Consider the following 25,912-nt stretch of genomic DNA (forward strand, 5'->3'; position numbering starts at 1 on the left):
ACATACTGTACATCCAGGACTTTTTTTTTTTTGCCCTACTTTCATACATTCAGACGTGAATCTTAACAAGAGTGCACGGCTGGGGAGGATCTGACTGTTCTTGTTCCTGTCTGTCAAAAGGAAACAAGGCTAAACTGCTGCTGGCTCTCCACAGGATGTGGCTTCGCTGGACCAGAGCCAAACCTCCTCTCCCACTCCAGATCCACACAGTTAATGTTATGAAAGCTCCAGCAACACAAAAGCGTTTCGTTTGCCCCCACATCCACCGTGAAAAAGACCTGCAACTGTGAGATGTTGCCCTGTTCTTATTCGATTACTCCGTGCTCTATACGTGTCGACTGCGTCAGCTTTTACAGTCTCACAGAAATCAGCTTAGTCACGACTAGTCACAAGTATGTTAACGCTGCTTCTTCGATGCCAAGACCGTGGTGAAATTGTTGTAGGAAAACATTTACTGATGCACGAGCAGATAATTCATTTAGACATTATGGTGGAGAAAAGCAAACACAAGAGCCACAGCAGATCTACTGATCAGCTCATGCTTAACTTCAGGTTTTGCATGTTGCATCAGTAGTTTTCCACAAGATGAGACTGTTATGTAACGCTGTTGAACAGAGGCATTTAAAAAGAAAACACAGGCCTCCACAGTTTCAGAGGTTTACTTGATACAAATATCAGATTAATAAAATGCATTAAACAACAAAAAACATTAATAAATGTCAAACCCTATATTTCCCAAGTGTCTATAGGAAGAAATGATATAATCATGATTACATAGGCCAGACATTCAGCCATACTAAGCAAGAACAACAGGTTTTTCGATGCCTTGTTTCACGTTTTTTTTCCTCCAAACCTCTGCTGTAAATGTATCTAAACAACTAAAAGTGAGTTTCATGGTGACAAAGGCACTTTCTCCAGACAGTTTATATAATCTCAGTCTGAATCATTCCATATTTAAACATGAAACAGTTAGGCATTAACTCACATGTAAGCCTGTGTGTGTGCACACGGGTGAACTTGCTGAACTTGCATAACAGTTTGTCCTGCAGTACACAATTTATCACACGCAGACCAGCAGACCAGCAAACAACAACCACATTCTGCTGTGTGCGTTCAAATGAAAGCCCCACAGCCATCGACTGAAGAAAGTAGAGACCTCTGCAGCTTTGGACAAAATCTTACAGGGACCGACAACATTCAGTCTATGCACTTGCCAAGCAATGGCAATGGCCTGAACCGTATGGTGAGCACACATGTGTCGTCATGTTTGCGGGGCATACGGCCACATGGAGATGGCTGGAACAGCACAGTGGATGGTGTCAGTGTGGTAATGTGATGCCATCATCATTGATGTCGTCTCTTGTCTATTCATTGTCTCCCAAAGGCATCAAAGACATTTGAAGAATATGCTGTCCAAGATACAGACTTACTCGTCGAAGTATTCGAGGACAGACATTATTACATTGTACAGTAATTCCAGTGTGATGGCTGGAAACCCCCCCTGTGACGGACAGAGTGTACCCTGCCTTTCACCCTATGTCAGCGGGGACTAGCACCAGCGCCTCCCCGTGACCCTCATGTGGAGGAACTGTACAAGCGTCCGACGACATAACGGCAACAAGACTGAACTTTTGGATTTCTAGCTTACAGAATTGCGATATTGTGTCCTTTGTAAGCAGTGTTTTTGTGAGTCTCCTGTGGATTTAATTCAGGTCATTCTTACTGGTTCATGATATGGTGGAGACACTGGGCACTGAAACATCTCGTGGCACCCTTTGCTTTCACACTTTTACTGGTTGTGATGTCCCCATGAAACTACAATGAAAAGAACAATTCCAATATAAAAAGACTCTTTTTATTAAAAGGTTCACATGTCCAATGATAAGTGCTCCAGTATTATTCAGAGGAAACCGACTTTGAAGGAATCTTTCATCAAACTACAGTTACAAGAGTTTTACACTGTAATCGTCATGATAAAGCAGCCTCCTCTTGAACGACCTAGTGCACTTAAAGGCAAGAAGACAAGATCTTAATGTTAGTGAAACAGGACTTTCATGGTCTTAAACTATGGATTTGTCTTTAAACTTTGAGTAAAATGTAGCATTAAGACAACACAGGTAATAATTACAACACAAATGCATCTCCAGCTGTAGTATGTTGTGCGCATCATACCCAAGTCTGAGTGGAACACCGTCGTGTGTTTCGCTTCATCAAGCTACAGAGGCCAATGGTTTGATCTGTAGCTGTCACTAAGAAACACAGAGGTGAGTTCAAGCTCAGAGGCTCAGAGGCTCAGAGGCTGAAGTTGGTGTTTAGAAGACACAAAAGCCTGGAGACAGTGTCACATGCAAGTTTGATGCATGTGTACGACGTATCTACACAAGCGCTGGCTAACGTAAGAGATGAGATGAGAGAGGAAGTTTACTGATTGCTGCCTGATTCAAAAAAAAAAGAAAAGAAAAAAGAAAAGGCCTCGACTTGATTAACAATCTGCTTATTCCATCTTCTCCAGGATTGAACGCACCTCTAATGGATCGTAGCCCGCTGGGCCCTCCCTCCCCTAGAGGACACAAAGAGCAAGGAACATTTTCATTTAGATAACAGTTTCATCGGGACTCTACATACAGTATCTGGCAGGTTGAACTTGAACTCTTTCACCGCTCTTGCACACGTAATAGCGTGAGTACACAGGAACATTCACACCCAACGCGCTGTTATTATCTCTAATCACACGATTGCATGCAAAGGTAAGCGCGTGTGGATCAAAGCGAAACATTAGCGTTGTCACTTTTTCTGGGGTAAATCGGCAATTAGTCGTGACGAGATGACAGCACGGGCATTAGTCGTGGTGTCTGCAGTGCACAGATCTCACCTTGTAGATGATTTTCCCCGCCTGAAGCACATAGAGCCTCTCAGGCAGCGCGCCGTACTTCACGGCAGTGACGTCATTCATTTCATCCACAACCACCGGGCACAGGGGCTCCCTCTGGACCAGGATCTGTGCTGCGGAGAGTCTGTCCTCCAAGCTCCGATGCTGGCTGATGTTAATGTTGTTGGTAAAGGCCCATTCATCTGAGACACAGAAAGAATGTGATTTCACTGGAATGACTGGAATGACACTGACGGCGACAAATATCTGAAAAGAAATCCTGTGGTTACGTAAGGACTCGGTGACACCGAGGACGTTTTGTCCTTGTGACGTCACGAGAATCCAAAGCGGGTCAGAGGAAGAACAAATAAAACAAAGGGTTATTATTGGATGAGCAGAGTATCATAAATACAGAGTATGCTGAATATCTTATACTAACCCTAACCCTAACCACGGCAAGAAGGTGCTGGGTTCAATTCCTGGTCTGGGACCTTTCTGTGTGGAGTTTGCATGTTCTCCCCATGTCTGCTCTCTGGTTTCCTCCCACCATCAACAAACATGTTAGAATGTTACTTCCATTTGGTCAGGGTTTGTCCCTTGTGGGCGGCGAGCTCAGTGGCAGCGGCTCTGATCAACCCGCCATCTGACCTCGACATTTCGTGGTGCAATACCAGTTGTATAATGATAATAAAGATGAAGATAAAGATGCTTTCCTTTCCTTTCCTAAATACAAATCTTGTGACAAAGCACAATTAGAATAAGAACACACTCAAGACTAGGCCAGTGCAGTATTTAAATACCGTGCAATAGTATTATAATATATCTAGCGATAAATCTGTCACATTTATAGCACACTGCACATACAGGCAATAAGTTAATCACTTTCCAGTATGAAGCCTGTCAAGCGAACGCTAGACAGATGTAAAATGTTATGATTTTAGTCACATTGTGTATCAATGTACACCTTTATCAGATTCTAAGAGACAAACAACCATTCACTCTCACACTCACACCTGGACACAGTACAGTGTCCAATTTACCTAAACCACAAATTGCATGTTTTTGGACTGTGGCAGGAAACCGGAGAACCCGGAGACAACCCACCAACACACAGGGACAATTACACATTATTGTGACCCAATTGAAAACATTTAAACATACGTAGTTAGAATGTTTTGTCACCGATAGCTGCTCCTCCCTGTCTTCAGTTATACAAAGTAAAGTTCCCTATTGTACATTCTGTTTTCCTAAACCACAAAGAATGCACGCACAACAGGATCTAAAGTGTTGTGTTTTTTATTTGCATGGGTTGTTAAGACAACGTTGATACCAAAAACAAAAAGGAAAAATTGCAGCAGTTCATCCATCATTCATAGTTCAATAGATTTTAAGTCAAGTCCAGCTTGGTTTAAAACTATATCCCACATTCTTTCTAAGATCTGGCTAATTAAATCTGCTATTAAGGTTCCTTCACTCAATCTTAGGAAATGAAAGCACATTTAAGGACAATTTTTTACTAAAAAGCACATTTAAGGACATTTTTTTTTACTAAAAAGAACATTTAAGGACATTGTTTACTAAAAAGCACATTTAAGGACATTGTTTACTAAAAAGCAAATTTAAGGACATTTTTTACTAAAAAGCACATTTAAGGACATTTTTTTTACTAAAAAGCAAATTTAAGGACTTTTTTTTTACTAAAAAGCACATTTAAGGACATTGTTTACTAAAAAGCACATTTAAGGACATTGTTTACTAAAAACTCTTCAATATAAAAACGTACTTTTATCGTTGTGCATTTCCAGATTTGACCTCATTTTGATTATTTGTTATGATTTGTCGAGCTTGTACCTTTGTTTTGACTCTTTTATTATTCTTCTAATTCTTTGATGTGTGTGTGTGTGTGTGTGTGTGTGTGTGTTGCTTCTCACGGTCTCACCTGTGGAGTGAGCCTCTGCGATGTAAATCACTAGAAAGTCAGCGACATCGCTGAAATCCTTGACGAGCTGCTTGAACTCGTCAAGTTTGAACATGAACGGAGGTCAGGTGCAGCTGCCGAAGCTCAGCACCAGCGGTCTGTTGTCTGAGGACAAAAAAAAGACACAGCGTCAGGACCACAAAACACAGACGGAGACACTTTGAAACACACACACGTGTCCACGACGCACCTTTGAGAAACTTGCACACACTGGTTCTCTCTCCGTCCATGGTGACCACAGGTGAGTCCGGAGCGTCTCCCCCGGTGAAAGCCTCCTGTCCGAGGGACAACCACATGTGCTTGGACGCGGTCTTCAAGAAGATCTGAGACATGAACGTCGGACCCCAGTCCTCGTACGTAAACAGCGGGTTCTCGGGCATAGTGGTCTTCCGGCCCACTTTAACGATCATCTTCTTGGTGACGTATGGTGAAATGAAATGCATAATGCGGAGTGTGAAGACGAGCGCCAACATGAAGAAAAACACGCATGTTGTCCACACGTACACGCGCACTTTCTGCAGAAACATGTTTGCGCCTCGACGGCGAAGCGACACTGAGAGTTTATCTCTCTCAGTCTGTCTGTCTGTCTGTCTGTCACGTCTGTCTGTCTGTCTGACCCGCTGGTTGCCGCCCACTCCGTGTTTACAGCAGCTACTTACACGTTCTCTCTGTGGGCAGATATCCATGTCAACGGCCCAAGTTGTGCAACGCGTGTATGAACTCTGCTGCGTCATTATGACCAGTCACTAACAGTTATCCGCAATTAATTTTTTTCTACTCACAATGACTTCACGTTTGCCTACAGTATCTACATGGTCCCTTTGAGATATCTTGAGTTTCACATAGTCACAATGAAGCTGAATAAAACTAAAACATAATATATAGAAGTATTAAACAGAAATATACATTAAGTTCCTCGGGCATGCATGTGCATGCATGTGTGTGTGTGTGTGTGTGTGTGTGCATACGTCACATATAGCCTCCTCTATTCTTTCCTGTATGAGTTTCAAACAGTTACATTTTCTTGGACTAGGTCTTACTGATAGAAGTTGATCAGATCTATAATTTGCAAAGTAGAAAAATACAAACAGTTATTCTTGGATTTTCACAGATTTTTTCTATCTATTTTACTTGAGATGGATTATTTCTTTGTTGGGGGTGTTTAGACCGCCCTTAACCCAAACCAGTTCCACTTTATTTACAAATGTACATATACTGATTAGGTATTGTTGGCCTGGTCTGATGTTTTAAATGATTTGCAGTTGAATGGAGGAAAAATACGCACCATTTAAAACATAAAGGTGCTTTAATGTGTATGTGAAAACATTTATTAACGCAATGAAATGTAAATGAAGCAGTTAATTTGTTGTTTGCACTGAACACGTGACCAAAACAAGTTCTACCCACAACATTAGACAAAATAGACCGTAACATCCGGGTTTTCTGTCACACTTGAAAGGGTCCGTAAAGTAACAAGCACTGTGTTTGATCTCACCGTACCTTAACTCAAACATGAACTTAATCCCATCCTGTAAATGTGATATATTCCTTATTAATCCGTCATCTCGTGTTTTTTAAAATAAATAAATAAATAAATACACGCATTTGACACAGCGTGTATTTATCCCAGTATTTTACCTCCACACAGAAACCACTAGATGACGCTGCAGGTCAACATTACCCAAACAAAACAGCTGCTCTTATAATCTCTGACAAACTTGGCGTCGCAGGATAGAACAATTGAACACGGGATTACAGATGCTGGGAAATCTTGGAATATCACTTTTACGTGTTTGTTTGAGAAATGTCAAAATATTCTTTAGAGGATCCTGTTGGCTTCTTAATAACTCATCACAGAGAGATTTGTTTTTAAAACAATTCTATTTTGAATATGTCTGTGAAATATTGAAAATTAATATTTAAGTAGACAGTTAAGCAAGAGCACAAGTGCAACTAGGCTAATAATTTATAAATATATTAAACGTTACATCAAAATTCAAATCAAAACTCATACACCATCTGTTTTTCTCCAAAGTGACTACTTGTTTTTTTTCTGTTCTCTGCATTTTGATTATAAACTCACTTATAAACCTCAGACATATTGTAAAATCACAGTGACTGTCAGGGATCTGGACTATGGCGATAATGCATTATAATTATATGAAGTCTATACAAACCATGCATTTTAACCAGAGTCAGATACTAGAGAAATATCATCGTCTTTGACTTTAGGATTGTTTTTAAATCTATGCTATGAAGTTTCTTTTTTGCCTTGTACGCACTGATTATACCTGGACAATTGAAACAGTTTGGTCAGACATTTTTTCCACAGATGCTGCAAATTTTCCAATAAATGAATGTACTTGATTGTGCATAACCTGCAAAACCTGCCCAGCTGTCCACTCACTAGATTAATTTTATAATTATAATTATTATTATTGTTAAACTAAGATGCTATACTGTGTGATCAAGCCTGGCTCCACAAGGGTTCTTATGCATTTATTGACATAAAAATATGTAGAAAAGCAACATTATTCGCTGACATACAGTACATGTGACATGTCGGAGACTGTAATTTAAAATGTGGGTAAAGCTATAAAGATATAGCCATAAACATATAGGCCTACAGCACATACAGTAAATAAAATAACATGAATGTGCTTCCTTGTTTCTGTATGCCCTCTTTGCCCTTTTGATTTTGATTCGATTCATACATTTCAGTGTGTTCAAATAATGTGTATTTTACTAAACAGTATAGTCCAATGTTGATATAAAACTTTGCTGAGGCCAGTTCATGGTTAAATCAATTCATTGTATGTAAACAGTGACCCAGTCTTCAGCCTGGTACTTTTTGTTTTAAAATACAATTTAAAAAAATGTATGCACCTAAATTGTGATCTAATCATAAATCACACACACCATTTTTTTTAATTAAATGTGCATCCAGCTTTTTGCATATTTTACAGGTCAACTGACTCACACTGTGTAGCCTAGTGTAGTGCATTACACCGGAGAGCATATGGGGTCAACACACACACACGCACACACACAGGAATTCCCAAACTTTGCATCCAAGCTCAGATTTACAACACTGCTGTCCTGATCCAGATCCTTATCCTCCCACTGACGCGCGGACGCACCAGTGTCTCCACTGGTGCTGCTGAATGCTGCAAGGCAGAGAGAGAGATAGAGAGAGAGAGAGAGAGAGAGAGAGAGAGGGAGAGAGAGAGAGAGAGAGAGAGAGAGAGAGAGAGAGAGAGAGGGAGAGAGAGAGAGAGAGAGAGACTCATGGGATGCTGATGATTGATCCGGACTAAGTGGATGCTATCGATGCGGCTTGCAGATGTTTTCCCCTCCAGTTGGTTCAACAAGCTGATGCGCACAATGAGACCTGTTCTTCTCCTCACATGTCTCTCAGACACGGTAGGTGTTCCCTCATCCGTCAACTCTCAATCTTTTCTCCAGTGTTGTTGATCCTTCCTGCTCAAGTGAGCGCATGGTTACAGCATCCTCAGAGGTGGAAAAAACACACCAACAACTGCGTCTCACATTTGCAGTCCTTCATAGGTGTGTTTGTGTTCTCGTGTGCCACAGGTAGTGTGAGCAGCAGCTGCGCACTGTATGGGAACGCCGGGTCATCGATGCAGAACTCCTCAGCGCTGTTCGGGATGGTCAGCCACTGTCAGACCCCCGCGTTCACGGACTTCACCGGCATGACGCTCTCCATGTTCAGCGGCAAGGCGGACATCTGTGCGCGGCGAGCCGGGAGCGGTGCTTATGGATCTCAGCTTTGCCGGAGCCCACATGACACCGCGACTCCCATGAGCTGCGCCAGCCCCAAGCGACTCTGCGCGTCCGAGCCAAAAACGCATGTGTCAGCCAAAGCTCCGCGCTCCTGCTTCTCTCTCGCACCCGTGCAAGGTAAGGTCGAGCCCGATTTATTTGATGCTGCAGTGGTGACTGCAGGTTGGAGCTGATTAAATGGATAGATATGAATGCGATAGTAGTTAATAAATAATATCAATTTCACTGCCGTCACTGAAAATAGTAAACATACAGAGTAAAAAAAAAAGTATCAGATTCGCGATATATCGTTAATTATTTCCGCGATACAATTTCTGATGATTAAAGATTAAAGTTTCACTCGGGAGTAAAAGCCACTAATTGTGTTTTTTAAACTTCTTTATGGGCAGAAAACAACAAACACATGTTAAACAGAAACATTTCACAATTTTCTGAGGCAAACATATTTACCTGTATTAATATTTTAGGCGTTTGCACACAGTGCATAAACACTATAGCTCCATATATTTTGAAGAAAATGATACCACAACATATATTGTAAGTGCACATGTGCAAGAGCTAATTGAGAGTAAATTGAGGGCCAATAACCAGTTTTGTCAAACAGCAGCTGCTTCATTCTTGCCAATTTGACCAATTAGTGGGTCACTGAGATTGATGAAAAAAGAGCCGCCATCTGAAACGCTGCTGTTTCCACATGGCTCCTTCTCCAGCATCATCCTTTGATGCACTGCTGTTCAGAGTATTTGTGCTGCGAGCTCTGTTGTTTGCAGTGGTGGATTAGGTCTCACTAATTAAAGCCAGAGCTCACTGGGATCCTTGGCCATGCAGTTCATAAATAACAGCATAATCAAAGTGTCTGTTGCTGCACATGTGAAGTGATGTGCTGTATGTGCAGCGACTGCCAAGCATAAGCCTGCATTTCCTACGGATGTTAACAAGGCATGGCAGCGTTTAGTTAGTGTGATGTTGACTCATTTAGATGAAGAGAAACTGTGGCAGGTTGGATCCGTATCAGTGAATGGATTCTGACTTTGCCTCTAATTTTCAAAAAATGCTCAAATGACATTTTAATGACTGTGTAATCTATAGTTGATGCCTTGCAAAACAAGGAAATAAGACAAAACTTTGGCTCATTGGAAACGTTCAACAACAACTGCAACAACAACTGCACACAGAGTCCAGAGTGGAAAGTGGGTTCTCAGTCTGTGTGGAAGTCTGATCCATCCTGTTTAGACAGAGTGTTGTTGTGAGAAGGGCGGAGGTAATTACAACCCCATCCTAAATTATGATTAGACGAAAAAAAAAAACTTTTATATTAGCAGTCATCCTTGCAGCAAGAAGAAGATCAACGGATTTGATTATTGTTTCTTCTCGCTAAACACAAACCATATGTTTGCCGAATGTGTCTCAGCATTTATGAGTTGTGTTGGAGCACAGTTGTGCCCTCAGAACCTCCATCCCCAGCATCCCGCACCAGAATGAATCGTCTCATTGTCTCTGCAGCGCTTTTGAACTCGCTTCCCGTAAACTGTGGGAATGCAAGATGTATAATGTGTTTGTGGATTATGTTGTACGGATTAACGCTGGAGCGAGACGCGCACACACACACACACACACACTCACACTGGCTTGTCTGTTTGTTTTGCTTTGATTCAGTGAGGCGGTTTATTGATATTTTTAATAATTTCAGTATCTTGTGGCTTTTGTGAATGAAAGCAGCTTTCAGCCCTTTGTGGAAACGCAAGCCAACAACTACTTCCTGAAGAGCACTTTGATTCAGCTTCACATATAAAAGTAATTGTCATATTTCTTCTATTTATTTTGCAGTTATATTTGAATAATAAAACGTTTGATTTGCTTTCATTTCACCCCCCTAATGTTGCTGTCAACATATTCCAGACATGTGTGTGTTGTTTTACAGGCTCCTTTGTGGAGTACGGAGTATGAAAGTGATCTCAGTACTCATCAGTCTTTTGTATCATGCCTCATTTCCGACCGATCGTATTACACACTCCCATTTAGGGACAGAGCCAGAGTTTTAACTGCATTTTCAACCATGACTCGAGATTCATACTGAAAAGAATCTCTGAACAAACACAGGCTGTAATAAGTTTCTTGAAGGAAGTGACACATTAGGGAGATGTCTGACCTATCATGTGTCGTGTGATTGCAAAATGTAAACACTTACTAATTGATAAAAGTAATAAAATGCAGTGCACTGACGACGTGTCATATAATCCTCAGTTTTATTAACACTTAAGGGACACCGGTTGTCCAAGTACTAAAAAAAATGCAACTCTATGCTGTGATTTCTTTTTATGAATTTGAGCTAAGATGTTTCTGTGCGTTTGTATTTAGGACAGATTTAGGACACTGTTACAAAAAAGTGTTCAATTACAGACTAAAGGAGCCGAAGTGCTGTATTTTGATTGGATGTTACCTTTCCTTTTAGAAATGATTTTTATGTCACAACTAACTCACTAAACAATTAGTGTAAATCAGAACTCCTGGAAAATTGCTCTGTATTTCTCTTTACATGGAGTTGATCGTGGCACAGACTTTACAGCAGAAACTTGGTTGGGAAAGCGCGTGTGTATTGTGCTTTGTGAGAGGAACAGCGGCTGATCATCCCGGCACTGCGACTCTATAACTGTGCTATAAATATAAGTGCCCACCGGCAACGAAAATATTTAGCTTGCAAAGAAAAACACTTGACCCCTCTTGAAAAAGAATATCAGGTTTGAATGAATTGTGTACTCTCGCATCATTTGATACCTTACTAAAGTTTCTCCTGGCTGGGACGATGCTGGGCCGAGGGAAAATGTTTGAATTAGAGGAGTGAGCTGGAGTCTCACACTCCCTGTCTGTTTATTCAGTCTGTAAAGAGATGAGTAATGGCCTCATAAATCCGATCATTGTTAAAAATGTCTTTTTTGACGGCTCCTCGCCAAGGTTTGCTGTAACGCACACATCACCACCGCGTGGCAGGTTTCTCTTCCACATTCAGACTCAACACATGTGTGCACACCTGCATGGCAGGACACAAGCATCCATTTGTAATTCATGCAGACGCTGTGCCAACATATACTCACACACACACACACACTGACCCGCTCACACACATACAGTGTATAAACACACACGCACGCACACACATTTGCCTCGTTTTTGTGGTAAAGTGGCATTGGCACTAAAGTTTGAAGTCCCCCCAAAACAGAATTAATTTCCGGTGTTTTATGCGGCAGCACCAGAAAACATCAGATTACAGGGTGATAATCTGACTGTTATGAGAAACAAGCATCTCTGACAACACTCAACGACAGCTTCCCACTGGCCTGTGAATTATTCTGGATGTGATCATGTGAGTGCAAAGAGGAAAGCATTGAGTGCTTGTTTCAGTTATTCCACTCAAACAAAGTAGATTATTTCACTATGTCGCTTCCATCTATTCTGTTTGCAAGACATGGGCTGGATTTTATTGTTACTTTAAAGGTCGGGAAAATCATTGTGGATATTCTAAATATTCTTTAAATATTCATCTCATTAGGCACAGATCCTACATGTGTTCCCATTTAAAATATCAGTGCTGTATCTTTTTTTTGTTATGTAAAATGTTTATGCAGCTATACTTCTGGGAAAATGTTTACTTCAGCTGTTTCATGGCATTTTGGGTTTTGTAAATTGCCATGAACTTCAAGCTTATAATTGTTTTAAGTTTGGCTTTGATGTATATGCACTGAGCACATTGTTTCTTCCTCTTGTTGTTGTTTTTTCTACTTGTGTCAATGTGACATTATTATACCAGTTAAACCGGAGTGGGCGTGTGACGGGAGTCCGTATAAATCATAGTTTCTTTTGAGGTTGTTTAATGGTTTTGTGCTTATTGTTTGTGTTGTGCATATTGGTTAGATTCCGAAAGGCCGAGAGGCTGGGTATGGATCCAAAATCTTCTCCCACTGAAAATATACACAGTATATCCTTAAAAGAAAGTTTATTTTACAGAGGGAAATAGTTGAGGAGGTGACATGGCAAATAACTGTGTGAATTTTCACCAAGGGTTACCACATGTCATATTTAGCATATTTAGCTACTGAATCAATCATTTGCTATGGGCTATGGGGGGTTTTCTGGTTTGGTAATTTGACAGTGAAACTAAACTTCCAGATACGATTTGATAAGAGAAGCAAGACTAGATAAAGGTTTTTTTTCCTCCTCTAGCATATTTTTTTAATGAATATAGAAATAAAAAAGAAGCAATACATATTTTCTTCACAGTAATAAAGGGTTAATATTCCTTTATTCTCTATCGAATTGAGTTTTTATCTAATTTTCCCTACTTTTTCATCATCATACATTCAAATTATCACATTGATTGGCAGCAACACACTGAAGCGCCTTCACTTCCTCAAATAATTCTCTGTTTAAAAGAGAAAAGGCTAAATTAAGAGCTCTATTACACCGTTTGTTGCAATTGAATGCAATTTAATTTTAGGATAGTAGGTGAGGGTCACTGTACCAAAAGCTTGTAGCAGATGTTTGTGATCAACCATCAGTTAAATCCATTAATTTTTATTTTTTTTAACCGCAAGACATTTTTTTTATTAGGTTGTGAACATTATTTAGCATCATTTTTATATTACTTGTAGATTTTGTGCACAGCTGCTGTTTTGTGTGGGCAGAAAAACTACTAGTATTAACAAATAGCTATAAATCTCTTGATGTGCTTCTACATGTGGGCATATTCATTCATGTGGCAGTAGTACTGTAACAGTAGCATTCTTCTCTTTCTCATCAGGCAGTACATTCCCATGGACTGAGAGCGAGTCTCAGCCCACGTCTTCTGAGTCTCATATGAGCTCAGCAGTGAGTTATGGGCAAATGCGAGTGGCTGCCTGGGAAAGGTGTTTCAGGGTGTAATGTTTGCAGCATGTTCCATTGATTCATAAAGCCGAGGCCCGGTGATGATTCCGCAGAGGTATTCCCGTAAACCTCTGTCTGGCTGAGGCGTCGAGGAGGGAATGCTGGGTAATGGAATGGGGGGCACTTCCTGAGTCACAGCCACTGGAGAGGGAGTGTGAGAGAACACCCCTCTTCTGGCATCTGCTCGGCTGAATCACCTCAATCAAACTTGGCCAGGAATAGACATGACGTGTGTGGAAACAGGAGATAAATGGCAGGGAAGGAGACAAGTGTTGCATCAACTTGATTGTGGTTGGATTCAATGAGAGAGAGAGAGAAAGAGGAGGGAGATTTATGGACGCTTATGGCAACTTTTGCTGCTCGACTATCTTCTGAAGTAGTTATCTGAAATCTTAGCATCAGAGCTCCTCCAACTTCTCCACAGTCAGTGTCATTCGGGTCAGATGTTCCCATTCTTATGTGACCAGTGTGGTATGACTGTGGCATCTCACTGTAACCAAAGGCATTCTGACTTTCATGCTGCCAATGAAACCCAAACAGTCACAAAGCAAAAAAATATGATCTGGTTTGAGTAAGTGTTGAAATATCTCTGGAATATCAGGAGAAATGTGCTCTGGGCCTCAGTTTAATCAAGAAAAAAAAAAGAAAGCGGCAGAGCTGGCTCAGGTATGTCATCATTAAACTGTATTTTTAGAAGCGAACCTCGCCTGGAGAACTACTTTGCAGGATTTCACACACTACACTTTCATTGATTGGTTAAAACTGCCGGGCCCCGTGAATGTAGATGTTTCACATTTTACCCGTTTGAAGCACAGTTGCTGCAGCTCCTCGACTTCTCTGTGATTCTTTTCTTCTGGACAGGCATGCCCGCGGCTGACTATAGCGTCTGCATTACTCATGCATTTTCAGACAGCAGCAACTCCTCTTGCGAACCTCTCCGTGTATGACTTAGCACACAAGTGGGTTTTTGATTTACATCTCTGCTGTGCCACTTGCTGTTCTTGGCTCGACTCTGCTGTGTTTCATCAAAGAAAAATCCACTCCACTGTGACTGTGGCAGTTAAGGCGGCCGTCCGCCGCTGTGCTGCCTCTGCCAGAACAGGGCCGCGAGCCGATGGGGCCCTCACAGCTGTCAGCTGGAGTGAGAGAGACAGAAAGAAAGAGAGAGAGAGAGATGTGGCCGTACATGTCAGGGATTCAGTGACCCCAATAAATAAGCATCACAGATTTTGTGAGTGTGAAATGGAAGTTTCAGCCATCTGAGTCCATTATGACGAGGCTGCTGTAGCATCTTTTCCACTAGACGAGTGAGTAACATTCACAACATGCCACAGTTGCTAAGTGTGCAGTGCTTTAGGAATGAGCTGACGTGATGTTCAGTATTGCATCAGTCCAGCACTGGTCAAAATCAGTGGAAGAAAAATCTCAAATCTGATGTGATACAAAAATCCCAAATATCATGTACATAATCATTAGGCACAGGCGGTGAAGAGAGACGTACACCGCCATCGTCCTGTGATCAGAGTGCAGGGATCATGTGAGCGTTGTGGACTGCTGTTAAGTTATCTTTTTAAGATAACAGAAGGAGAATGAAGGATGAAGTGATTTGATGTCTTTTTAAAAAAGACTATTGGCGCTTTTCCACTATAAAGTTCTAGCACTACTTGGCGCAGCTCGACTCTACTTGGTTTGGTATCAGGCACGTCGTTTTCCAGTACCTCCTCAACATGGGTTTTATACGCAACACAAACATACAAACTAGTTACAAGCAAAGCAGTTGTTTTCAGTGTACTGAATCATTAGAATCAGTGAATGAAAAACATTAGTTCAGTATTTCCTGCATGATCAGAGCACAGACTCTGTCTGACACAGTCACTGGACTGAAATACGGCTGAACAGGTTGTGATTCAGCTCAGGATCTCCGGCTTTCAGCAGTGCTGTCGCTCAACTCCACATTAACCCATGTTTTCAGGATTTTTTCTTTCAGTCTTTTTAACTGATCTACAGTTCAGCATTGTTCGGTTTGATTATTGTGTCGGACTCTTACAGTGATGACACTTTCTGACTAATCAGTGGCCGGCAGTTTGTTGATGTCACATTTTAGTATTGGCTCAGCTTGCTTGGAACCTCGCCAGAGCAGGTACTAGAAAAGTACCCGCCACTATCACTCATGGAAAAGTAAAATAAAGTTGTTCTAGAACCATAATATGGAAAAGTGCTGTGTGTGTGTGACTCATATCGGTTGGTATCACTATCAGTATTGCACATAATATAGTGGTATCGAGCCGTCCCTAGTGTGCACCATAGCTTTATAAACACATTGCCATGTAAAACTGCTACAGGTTCAAATACTCGAATAAATGAACTTACGTAGTGTCTGAAATGACCCTTTTTATGAGGCTGGTCATGCTGGAGATTAGTCAGCCAACCAGCCGAACATTGGCTGCAACCGCGTGGACAAAAACAAACGGGCAAACACGATGCGAGCTGAGGCTGTTTTAATGTCTTCATTAGAGCGCAGGAGAAAGCAGCCAAAAAAGACTGAAGTTTTATTCTCTCTCTCTCTCGTTCTCTCTCTCTCCCTCCCTCTCTCCGTCTCTGCCAGGAAGCCTCCACGGGGCAGTGCCCAGTCAGCTCACGGTACCATTGGCTGGCACAGTCCCAGGGAACTATGAAAGACATTATAAAGCTTAATAGTGCAGTTTATATACTTTATTAGTGCTCATTAAGAGAAGCCCAACATTCTGGAAGAATTACTTATTCTCTAGTCATGTGCAATCCAACCCATCAACTGAGCTGTATTAAGTTGCTTACTTGGACTAATAAGTACACTAAGGAACGATAGAACGAAGGCTGCTTTAAGAAAACTCTCTGTGCTGCTGAATGATGTGAGTTGACATCAATCACAAACCCTGAGTCTGACAACCTGCACTTCTCTCCTGACTTGGACTCACATATTCATGTGTGCGTTACGTGTTGGCAGATATAGATCTGTGCACATTATTGTCCTAGATACGGGGCCAACTTTCATCACATAACATCTACAGAATTATTCTTTCAAGGAGTTGTTTCAAACACTGGCAAGCAAAGGTTCCGAGTCAAAATTTATTATCGCTCATGTATGGCTCCAAGTCAAGAACTCTTAGGTTTCATCAGTTCAGAGATTGATATCACCGTGTTCATCCAGTGTCAGCACCGAGGCACAGGTGGACCGATGTTTTGTTTTTAAGTAGCACATCTGGACAGCATGGTGCTGCCTGATTGGAGGAAGTGGAGGATTTTGGGGAAAGGGATTCTGGTGCTCTGTTCCAGTTAATGCTTGTAACTGTGAGTTTCATGGAGATTTGCCAGGCCGACACTGGATGTTAATAAAGTGTAGAGGCTCCGTGCCAGCACTGTGATCTTTAATGCGTAGGGTTATTTTTACAGACGTTTTACAGACAATTATATTTGAAAGAGAAAGCTGTGGCTCAGTATCACAACAAGGAGATGGTGTATGTGATAAGAAGACGAAATTTCTCATTATGTGATGTGGTGGAGTGCATGGATTTTTACTTTTTTTCATCCCATGGGGATTTCTTGTGTATGAGAACTCACGAGTATGAGTGTGAGCAAACAAGTCAATAACATTTGTATTATTTCCCAAATTATTTTTAGGTTTTCAAATAAGAATGCACTGCCTTACTACAGGAACACACCCTATTAATAATAATAACAATGATAATAATAATTATAATAATAATGATGATATGATAATAAACTGTATTTGTATAGCACCTTTCATACAAGGACTGCAGCTCAAAGTGCATCACAATAAAAGGAAAATAAAATTTTAAAAGTAAAAACCCTGTATTAACTTAAATAAATAAAAAGGAGCTAGTTGAAGGCTAGAGTAAAAATATACATTGTTTTTTTTTTTTTTAATATCTAGTGAGCCGTCTTCCCTGATATCAAAGGGAAGTGTGTTCCAAAGTTTAGGGGCGTAAGTAACAGCTGGCATTACATGATTGTCACATCTACAATATTTTCTGTGGTCTTAGTGTGGATTGCTGAATCATACATTATCTCATGCTAATCCATGAGTTGTCTATTTATGCTCCACTTTTTGTCCGTCACATGTCAGCGTGTTTGTTTAATGGTCTTTGACAGAGTGGTTGCCATTCAGAGGGTTGATGGAGTATACCTGTGAGATAACTTTGGCTCGTGCATGCTGTACAGATGTCGGCCTGATTTCACTCTCTGGAGCTAAAAAAAAATCTGCATCTTGCAGATGAGCAGAGCCAGTTTTCCTCTGGAAACAGTAGAGACATCTGTTATCTGGCTCCTGTATCTGTCTGATTTACATTATCTGCATTAAACTGCATTTGAAAGAAGGCTGTGCAGTTTTCATTATGATGTTGGCCATATCGTCCCGTGATTCTAAAGAAGAAAATAGTTTGGCTGGAAGCAGTTTTGTTGAAGTCAATCAGTTCTGTCCTTCTTTGAGTTACCGTTGCCAACATTAAGTCTCATACTGCTTTTTCTCTATTTGAACTACAGCTCATATGGGTTGTGCAATATGTGTGTTAAATGGATCCATATTACCCAGAGTAATAGCCTCAGTATGCACTCTTCATTAACATGCTTAACATTCCCCCCAAGACCCAGAAGTCGGCTTCTATAATACACTGCTTAACACAAACATCATGTTGGACACTTAGGATCTCTTATGGGGCTCATTGCTGGCAGTTTTAGTAGTGAGGAGGTTTGGAGTGTGTGTGTGAGTGTGTGTGTGTGTGTCAAAGTGGACAAGATCAAGGTAGACAAGTTCCTCAATTTTGAAAATATTAAAACTTGAGAAGTTACTAAAAAATACACCTTTCACAGCTAATTAGAGCAGAGTAAAGAAGGGGGGAAAAAAGTGATTTAAACACTACAGCACATTTTTTTGTTGTTTTTTGCTGATGCCGTCAGCTACTTGCCACATGTTCCCAAATTTGCTTTTGAAAATAAAAGATGTCAGCACTTGGCAAAGTAAATGTGGAGGAGTTACTAATATGGCATGACTGAATCATTCACTAAAACTTGTGTGTCCATGTGTATTTGTAAATCAGTGCATATGTCCGTGTTGTATGTAATTATGTGTGTTTAAATCCATTTCTAATCAATGGAAAAGCATCAGCCTTGGGTTGGAATTGGTAAGAGTGAAGAAAACAGACTAGGGTGTATACTGTTGTATTTAAATACCGTCAAATCAAACCACCATGTTTTTCATTGTCAGTAAAGATACAGTTAATTATATCGGAACAGAAATAATAGGAGTGGCATTGTTGGTTTTTATTTCGGATGTTGGTGATGGGCGGGTTAGGCTGAAAAAGAAACTTTTGGTTTTGGTCTTGATGGAAATTAGCCCATAGCTGTCTGCGCTGCCTTGACATTTACAGCCCTTTACAATGAAGCCAGAACCCATCAAGACGAGGTTCACTCACCTTTAAAACAGACACACTGACGTTCATGATCCACACAGGCAGGACACATGGGTTCAAACTGCTTCAGTAACCAATAAACATTCCTGTTGCAGGAAATGTCTCTCATATATCACCAGCTGTTTTTGACAAGGATATTTAGGATGAGTATTTTGGCTTTCTCCCGAGCACACCCTCGCTGACGTCGGGTCGCAGATTTAGTGCAGAGATAGAGGGTTGAAGGCAACAGGGCTGGATGACTCCCTACTCTCATTATTTGTGTTTATCTAACTTTTACCCTTTAAAAGTCAGCTCACGGCACATGTTGACTAATATGGATTAAAAAGCCAAATCAGGCACTTTCACTTCGACACTGATCTAATAGGCATGTGGTTGAAAGTTGAAATGAATTAGGGAGCGTCAAAGCCGTGACAGCCAGGTGCTGAGCACTTGGCCCAGTGTACCGGAGTCTCAGCCAATTGGAAAATGCTTTGCAGAATTTATCTGCACTGTTCTCCCTTGACAAATTATTTTATTGTTCCCGTCACAGTTAGTTTGAATTTACCTTTTTGGCTAATGATAGCCTGAGACCATGTGGGCTATTGTCATTCCTTTCCTCGGCTTAGATACTGTGACTGGAAGAGCTCACATTTAGAAGACCCCCATGAAACACAAGTTTACCAACACACAACAGAAGTTATACAAATCTGCAGTTAACACAGCAAAACACTTGCGTTGATAGCCGCTCGTCATATGATTGTGCTTCAAATTGGAGTGCATCTACAGTACATCTACTGTTTTATACAATTCTGATTAAGCTTAACAGCTCCACAAGACACTCTCTTTAAATATCTGTGCACATAAGGCAAAAGGTTTGAGAGTAACTGGTCTCAGAAGTGAATTATACTGCTCAAAAAAACGTGGCTGTTTGAGGGAATAATAATAATAAATGCTTCTTAAACACGAATGCTATTGCTTGACAAAGCCTGTTTTCAGATGAAAGTATACAATTAATGTTACATTATTTATATTCAAGGAGATCAAACAGGGGCAGAATATTAACATTCTCATCATCATCAACAACAATGACAACCTAAAGTTACACACTGCAGCTTTAAGGTCAGATTGTTGTAAGTGGCTCGGTGGCATGACCTTAGTGACTGTCAGTCAAACTGGGTAATGCTGCTTCCTGAAGGACCAAACCTCTGTACAATCCCCCCTCGGCGAACCCCAGACCCTGCTCCAAAACCCTTAATCACATTATTCAGTGTGTCTCATGTACCGGGACTAGCAGATATGCTGTGTGTGAGCTGCAGATGGGAGAGATAGGGTGAAACTCCCCTCGCGTCCGAGCCCTGCACTCTGCCTGACCTGAGCTCAGTGCATCAGGACTAGGCCGCTAATCTTTTACAAATGCTGGGAGTCTCCATGACCAGGCCCTTGCTGAGATCGCTTAGTCAAAACAGCCCTGCTGCTCCTGAACACAACCTCAGCCTGTAGCCTAATTCAAACGCTGATGAACTAACAAATACCTGCTGTCTGTTCCACAGCATTACACAGCCTGACGCACTCTGTAGAGCTTCATGGAGTTTGACAGTGAGTTTGCTGTCCTGTAGAGGAACCCACAGGTCAACTGTGTAACAGACCTTTCAGGGTTTCTTGGGAAAATGAAACCCTCACATGTTGAAATAGTACAATAATGGATATACTGCTTTTTATGAACATAGTTTAATCTGTACATTTTGAAAACCCTCCGGCATTATTGACAGGATACAAGCCGTTGAACAAAATGACCAAAAAAATCTTTGTAATTATCCAATGTCACATCACATTACCTTTATTGTGAAAGTAAATCACCAAAAAATCAGCAAGTAACAATTTATACACAACTGTAAACCAAACAGCCAAGACTTTTGATTTTATGATCAACACTGTAGCTGGTTTCGTGCCACAGCTGCGTCATCATGACAGTGTCTCCTGCCAACAAGCTTGATGGGTAAAAGCAAAATAAATATTTACAGCAGACAATACAGGTCGAAGTAATAAAGGATAGGCGATTTGTCAGGGTTCATATTTCACCGCTGTCCTTATTCTTAATCACCCCTAATCCAACTCCTATCCCATTTTCCCCGCAGAAATTCCTCTTGTTTCATGGCCAAACACATTCCTGTTTGATCCCAACAATACTGACAGAACTTATCGAACATCGTTCTGCCTCATCTTCTCACACACTGACACTGTTTACGTGGGCTCGGCCAGGTTTCTGACCATTTCTAACAAACAACATGCAGTGCAGGCCTTTTGCCAGCCTCAGCCATGTGGTTGGACTTTGTCCATGCAACAGTTTGGCGTGCTCGACATGTCAAGCTTATTGAATTAAACATCACTGCTTGTGCTACAAAAATGTTTCAGTGCTTCATGTTTATTTTAGGTGTGTAAAATGACACTGACGCACATGACGCTGAGAAGTTCAACCGAGTACATTTGTTTTGAGCAGTTATACTGCTGCAACTGATGAATAATTCCGGTTTACTTTCACTGAGTCACCGACGCGTCCGCAGTGGTTTGATTCTAGCGATTTTCATATCTCGTTGAACAAAGATGGCAAAGTAGAACGTTCAGCTGGCATAAAATGTACTTTTTTTTTATTTAATTGTACATTTTGACAACACTTATAAATCTTTCCCAATTTTTTGCCACAACAGCTATTATTGTTCCAAGGAATGTGGCCTTTTATTCCAACTACACAAACTAGTAAGTCCTGCAATTTTGACAGCTGAAAAAGGCCGTGGAGTGAGACATGCTAAATGTCTAGCCCCTAGACCCGCAATCCAACAAACGTCAGCATACCTTGTTAGTTATGTCCTTGATAGCTTTAGCTGTAAATGTAAATGCAGTCTACCACACTGCCCACATTAACAGGGCCAGATCTGTCACTTGACACATAAATATGGCCAAATCTAAGCCACTGTAAAGATGCCAGTCTTCTACGAGCCTCAAAAGCTCTGAGCCATGAAGGACTTGAGCGAGCGAGGCAAAGCATCAGTATATGTACACTGCAGCCTGCCAAAGTACACTCATTTAACAGCACAAAAAGACTTGCACTGAGAGCCCTCATGTTTATGTTAGGAATGATGTAAAATGGCTACAATTCATATTTCACATCAAATTTCTCTTTTAAAATGGCTTCTCTTAATTTTTTACTTGCAAGGAAACAAACATTTGCATTTCAAAGTTGCTCAAATAAAAATAAATGAAAAGCAAACCCTTTTATTGGTTTGGATACTGTATTGGAAAACAGGTCAGGGGCGAAATGAATATTTTTTATGGTTCGTAAAAGAACTTCACAATCAATGCCAGGTAATGTGAAAGGCTTGACACATGGTACAGGCCAGAGCCCTTCGAAATTCCCTCTTTATTTAGCCCTTACACTCCCAGGCCAGGTGGAGCCAAACAACACACATGACACAGGCCGACATCCAAATGAAGAATGATTTCTTTATTTCTGCTCGTTATCGTATGATTAGGGTTCTTCTCACCACAGACCTTGTCCAAAAACCCTCTTGAGTTTACTCTTGGTATATTTGGGTGCGTTCATTCAAATTCAAAAGGCAAAGTCGTTTTGTCAATGGGTGTTCCATTCACAGTTTAAAAGGAAACAAAAATGTAAATCAACATTTAAAAATCTGACAGTTACATTTTAAATTAAGTAAGTGATTTAAATCCAACTTTAGTGTTAGTCTTATTGCAATTGTCTCACAAATTCTCTTTAAGTAAAGAGTGCAAGGCCCACCTTATTGGGGGAAATTAATCAAATTAAAAACAAAACAAAAACTACCTTTATAAGTCCTCAACAAAAAAAACAAAACATGAGGAACATGAAACAATCCTAGCAATATGAATAAAGCTTATATTGCGAAGACAATAATTGTCTAGTATTAGAACCACATCAAATATAGATATGTCATATACAACTGCATAATATTGTATTCTCTGTGCCAGTACTAAATTTAATTAAAAAAATTTCAGTGAGAATCCTTATTATATAAGGGCATCAGAATGGGAAAGAGAAAGGATTCAAGTGATGTTGAACGTGGTGTGGTGGTTGATGCCAGACGGGCTGTATCTGTATTATATGTGTAACCCACTCCTGGAAAGTACACGCTTCTCTAGGTTTGTAAGGAGCAAGGATTAGAGTGCAATGACCGCAGCAACACCACAGGTTTCAATTAACTGCACTTTGCATTTAAGTTTGCAACAGAACATTATGCAACATACAAAGAAATAAACATTTGCATAGAAAATAAAAAATGGGCCCTTTAAAAAAATTAAAATGTCTTATTTACTTGTCTCTCAGTTCAAGTCAGTCAAAGTCAAGTTATTACCGATCAGAGGAGTTCTGATCTGTCTGAGTTCAAAAGGTCAAGAATCCACGCGTCTAAAGGAACGTTGGAGTGCACTCTTTCTAACGTGTGTTCAAGTTGGTGCCGCCACAGGTGACTGGCACAATCCTACCACAAGCAGACTGTTTGTCTGCTATTTCCGAGAAAGTGTAGATCCTGTTTCCTGAATTCAAACTGGGTAGCTGGCCATCTACTGGAACCTGCTGGAAGTCGTTGGAATCGTCCACAGAAATCTTTTCACTCCAACTAAAAAACCTGACCTGTATTTAAGAGAAAAAAGGCTTTTAGTCTTTGTTCTCATTTATCATATGACTATCTCTCTTCTGTATTCATCTCAAATTTCTCTTTTGTTGTACAACATTTTACCAGATTATAACATCAATTAAAGTACTGCTAAATGCAGTTACTATGAAAATGACTCTCTAGTAGTTCAACCTCAAAATTCTCAAATTAAATTACTGTAGAATTATTTAACAGAATATATCCCTAACACATTCTAATGCAATACAAATAAACCAAAAATCAGTATTAAACTGTTTCAGCTTAACCAATATCACGGAAGACAACATAAACACTTCACATATTACACACTAAACCAATAAACCTCACATTTAGTGAAAACAACATTGAGTGCATTCTGTGTTTCACTTATCATGGAAGCACCATGACTTTTAACAAATACATTTAGCAGTAACAGTAAACTTTTATTTATTTATTTATTTTGTAATAAAATAATTAATGGTGTAAACCCCTAATAATTCCACACATCAATAAATTCACATTTTTCTAAAATAGAATACACCATCTTACTCTGAGGCTTGCTCTTTAAACATATAAAACCTTTAATTACACATCACTGAAAAAAAAAATTAGCTGCCTGCCTTAGGCCAAAAATAAGCCTTGTGCTTCTTGCTGTCTAAAATGGCTACCTGCAGACACAGGCATTAGCTTTAAATAAAATGACAGTTGGCTAATAAATGTGCTGTTTAATGTGCTAATGCACATACAAGGTGCTTAAACGATTTAAATAAACACTCAACATGTAACAAAGAAATGAATACCAAATACAACTGTCTCGCCGCAGCATCAGTGATTAATAGCCAAAAATATCTCACTGAGTCCACTACTGTTTGCCGTTAACGCCAGAACTCTTACCCTTCCTGGGTCGAACCAAACACAGAATAAGACTATGAACATAGCTGGTTTAGCTAAATTAAATGTTATCCATATTTTCTGAAGAAAACTATACCTCAATGTTTCACTCCTTGCGTACACGTGTGCTATCTTGCTGCGGAAGTAAGATTTCCCGCGACTCGGCATCTAATTGGCTGTGGAATGACGTTTTGCTACCTGTTTGGTTAGCTGCTGCAATACGGGATATGCTGCCTTCATGTACACCTGGGAATTTTCAGCATTTAACGAATACAATAAAAAAACGAAACTAATGAAATAACTATTAATAATGATTAACTTTCTTCATCAATGGACATGCTAGTTAACCTGGTTTGTCACCCAGGTTACATATGTATTTCAGAAACTGAAATGGGATTCTGGGATTTTCACACACAACCATGTCTAGGGTTTAGAGAGAACGATCCAGAGAATATCCAGTGAGCGTGAGATCTGAGGCAAAAATGACTTGTTGATATTATAATAAAAAGGTTGCTGGATAGACGTTAGAGGTGAATGGACATTAATTCATTACCATGAAGGTGCACAAGTAAATCTCTCAAAACACACCACATGCCAACAACCTTGAGGCAGCTGGTCTACAACAGTAGGAGACCACACCTGGTGCCAGCCCTGACATCTACTTAGGTGTCCTGTGTACCTAATAAAGTGGTGGGTGTATTTATTTCCCATTTTTGGACGTGTAATATCCTTATTCACCACATGCCTTTTGTCTCTCGCGTGTCCATATGCACTGGTGAAGTTCTTAGCGTTATGTTGTTTACTGAAGATGCTAAGAGCTGTTAGACAGAGTGACAGCCATGTTCTAACTGAAATAGATTCACTCATGAGTCAAACCTCACATCTCACTTTGGCCAACACCACCAGCAGCGGGAGCAGAAATCATAATAAAAGGAGTCGTATTACAGCCATTAAACAAGTGAAGGAGAAACTCAGGGGGGGCCGCACATCAAAAACGCTTACGCAGTGAGAATTTATTTGCTCATAAAGCTCTTTGATGGTGGCCCAACACTGCCTGCTGGTGTCTGTGTAAATAGCTTTGTATTGACCTCCCACCACACAAGATTGAATGTGTTTCCATAGGTGTCACCTGGTCCCATTTTGGGTTTTTTGTTTTTTTTACAGGCCTCTGTGCACCTTAGTCCCTGTAAGTGCAGGGGGTCAGGAGTCAAACTATCATTGCTCAAGCAGTGGCAAACCCTGGACTCTTCCTGAGGGTGTAGAGAGATGAGGGGTACACTATGAATTGTGGCCTCCTCCTCCTCCTCCTCCTCCTCCTCCTCTTCACAGCAGCCTATGTCCT

General features: G+C 40.6%; 2 protein-coding genes across 4 annotated transcripts in view; one reads left to right on the forward strand and one right to left on the reverse strand.

Moving 5' to 3' along the window:
• Positions 1 to 1,833: 1,833 nt before the first annotated feature.
• Positions 1,834 to 5,446, reverse strand: dio1 (iodothyronine deiodinase 1). The gene is made up of 4 exons (XM_058637419.1): positions 5,038 to 5,446; positions 4,809 to 4,952; positions 2,873 to 3,072; positions 1,834 to 2,560 (listed from the first exon to the last, which is right to left on the reverse strand). Exons 1-4 carry the CDS (start codon positions 5,372 to 5,374, stop codon positions 2,495 to 2,497), a joined length of 747 nt encoding a protein of 248 aa, XP_058493402.1. The 5' UTR covers positions 5,375 to 5,446; the 3' UTR covers positions 1,834 to 2,494.
• Positions 5,447 to 7,904: 2,458 nt separating this feature from the next.
• The window catches only part of LOC131465404 (zinc finger protein GLIS3), a 71,238-nt gene continuing 53,230 nt past the window's right edge, over positions 7,905 to 25,912 (forward strand). For 2 of the 3 annotated variants that reach the window (XM_058638048.1, XM_058638047.1), the window contains exons 1-2: positions 7,905 to 8,270; positions 8,442 to 8,768. In XM_058638048.1, the coding sequence (XP_058494031.1) occupies positions 8,255 to 8,270; positions 8,442 to 8,768 (343 nt within the window). In that variant the 5' untranslated portion in view covers positions 7,905 to 8,254. The remainder of the gene's footprint in view (positions 8,271 to 8,441; positions 8,769 to 25,912) is intronic. The other variant, XM_058638046.1, reaches the window with a different exon arrangement.

This window comes from Solea solea, chromosome 9 (assembly GCF_958295425.1).
Source record: "Solea solea chromosome 9, fSolSol10.1, whole genome shotgun sequence".
In the NCBI taxonomy this organism is placed as follows: Eukaryota; Metazoa; Chordata; class Actinopteri; order Pleuronectiformes; family Soleidae; genus Solea; species Solea solea.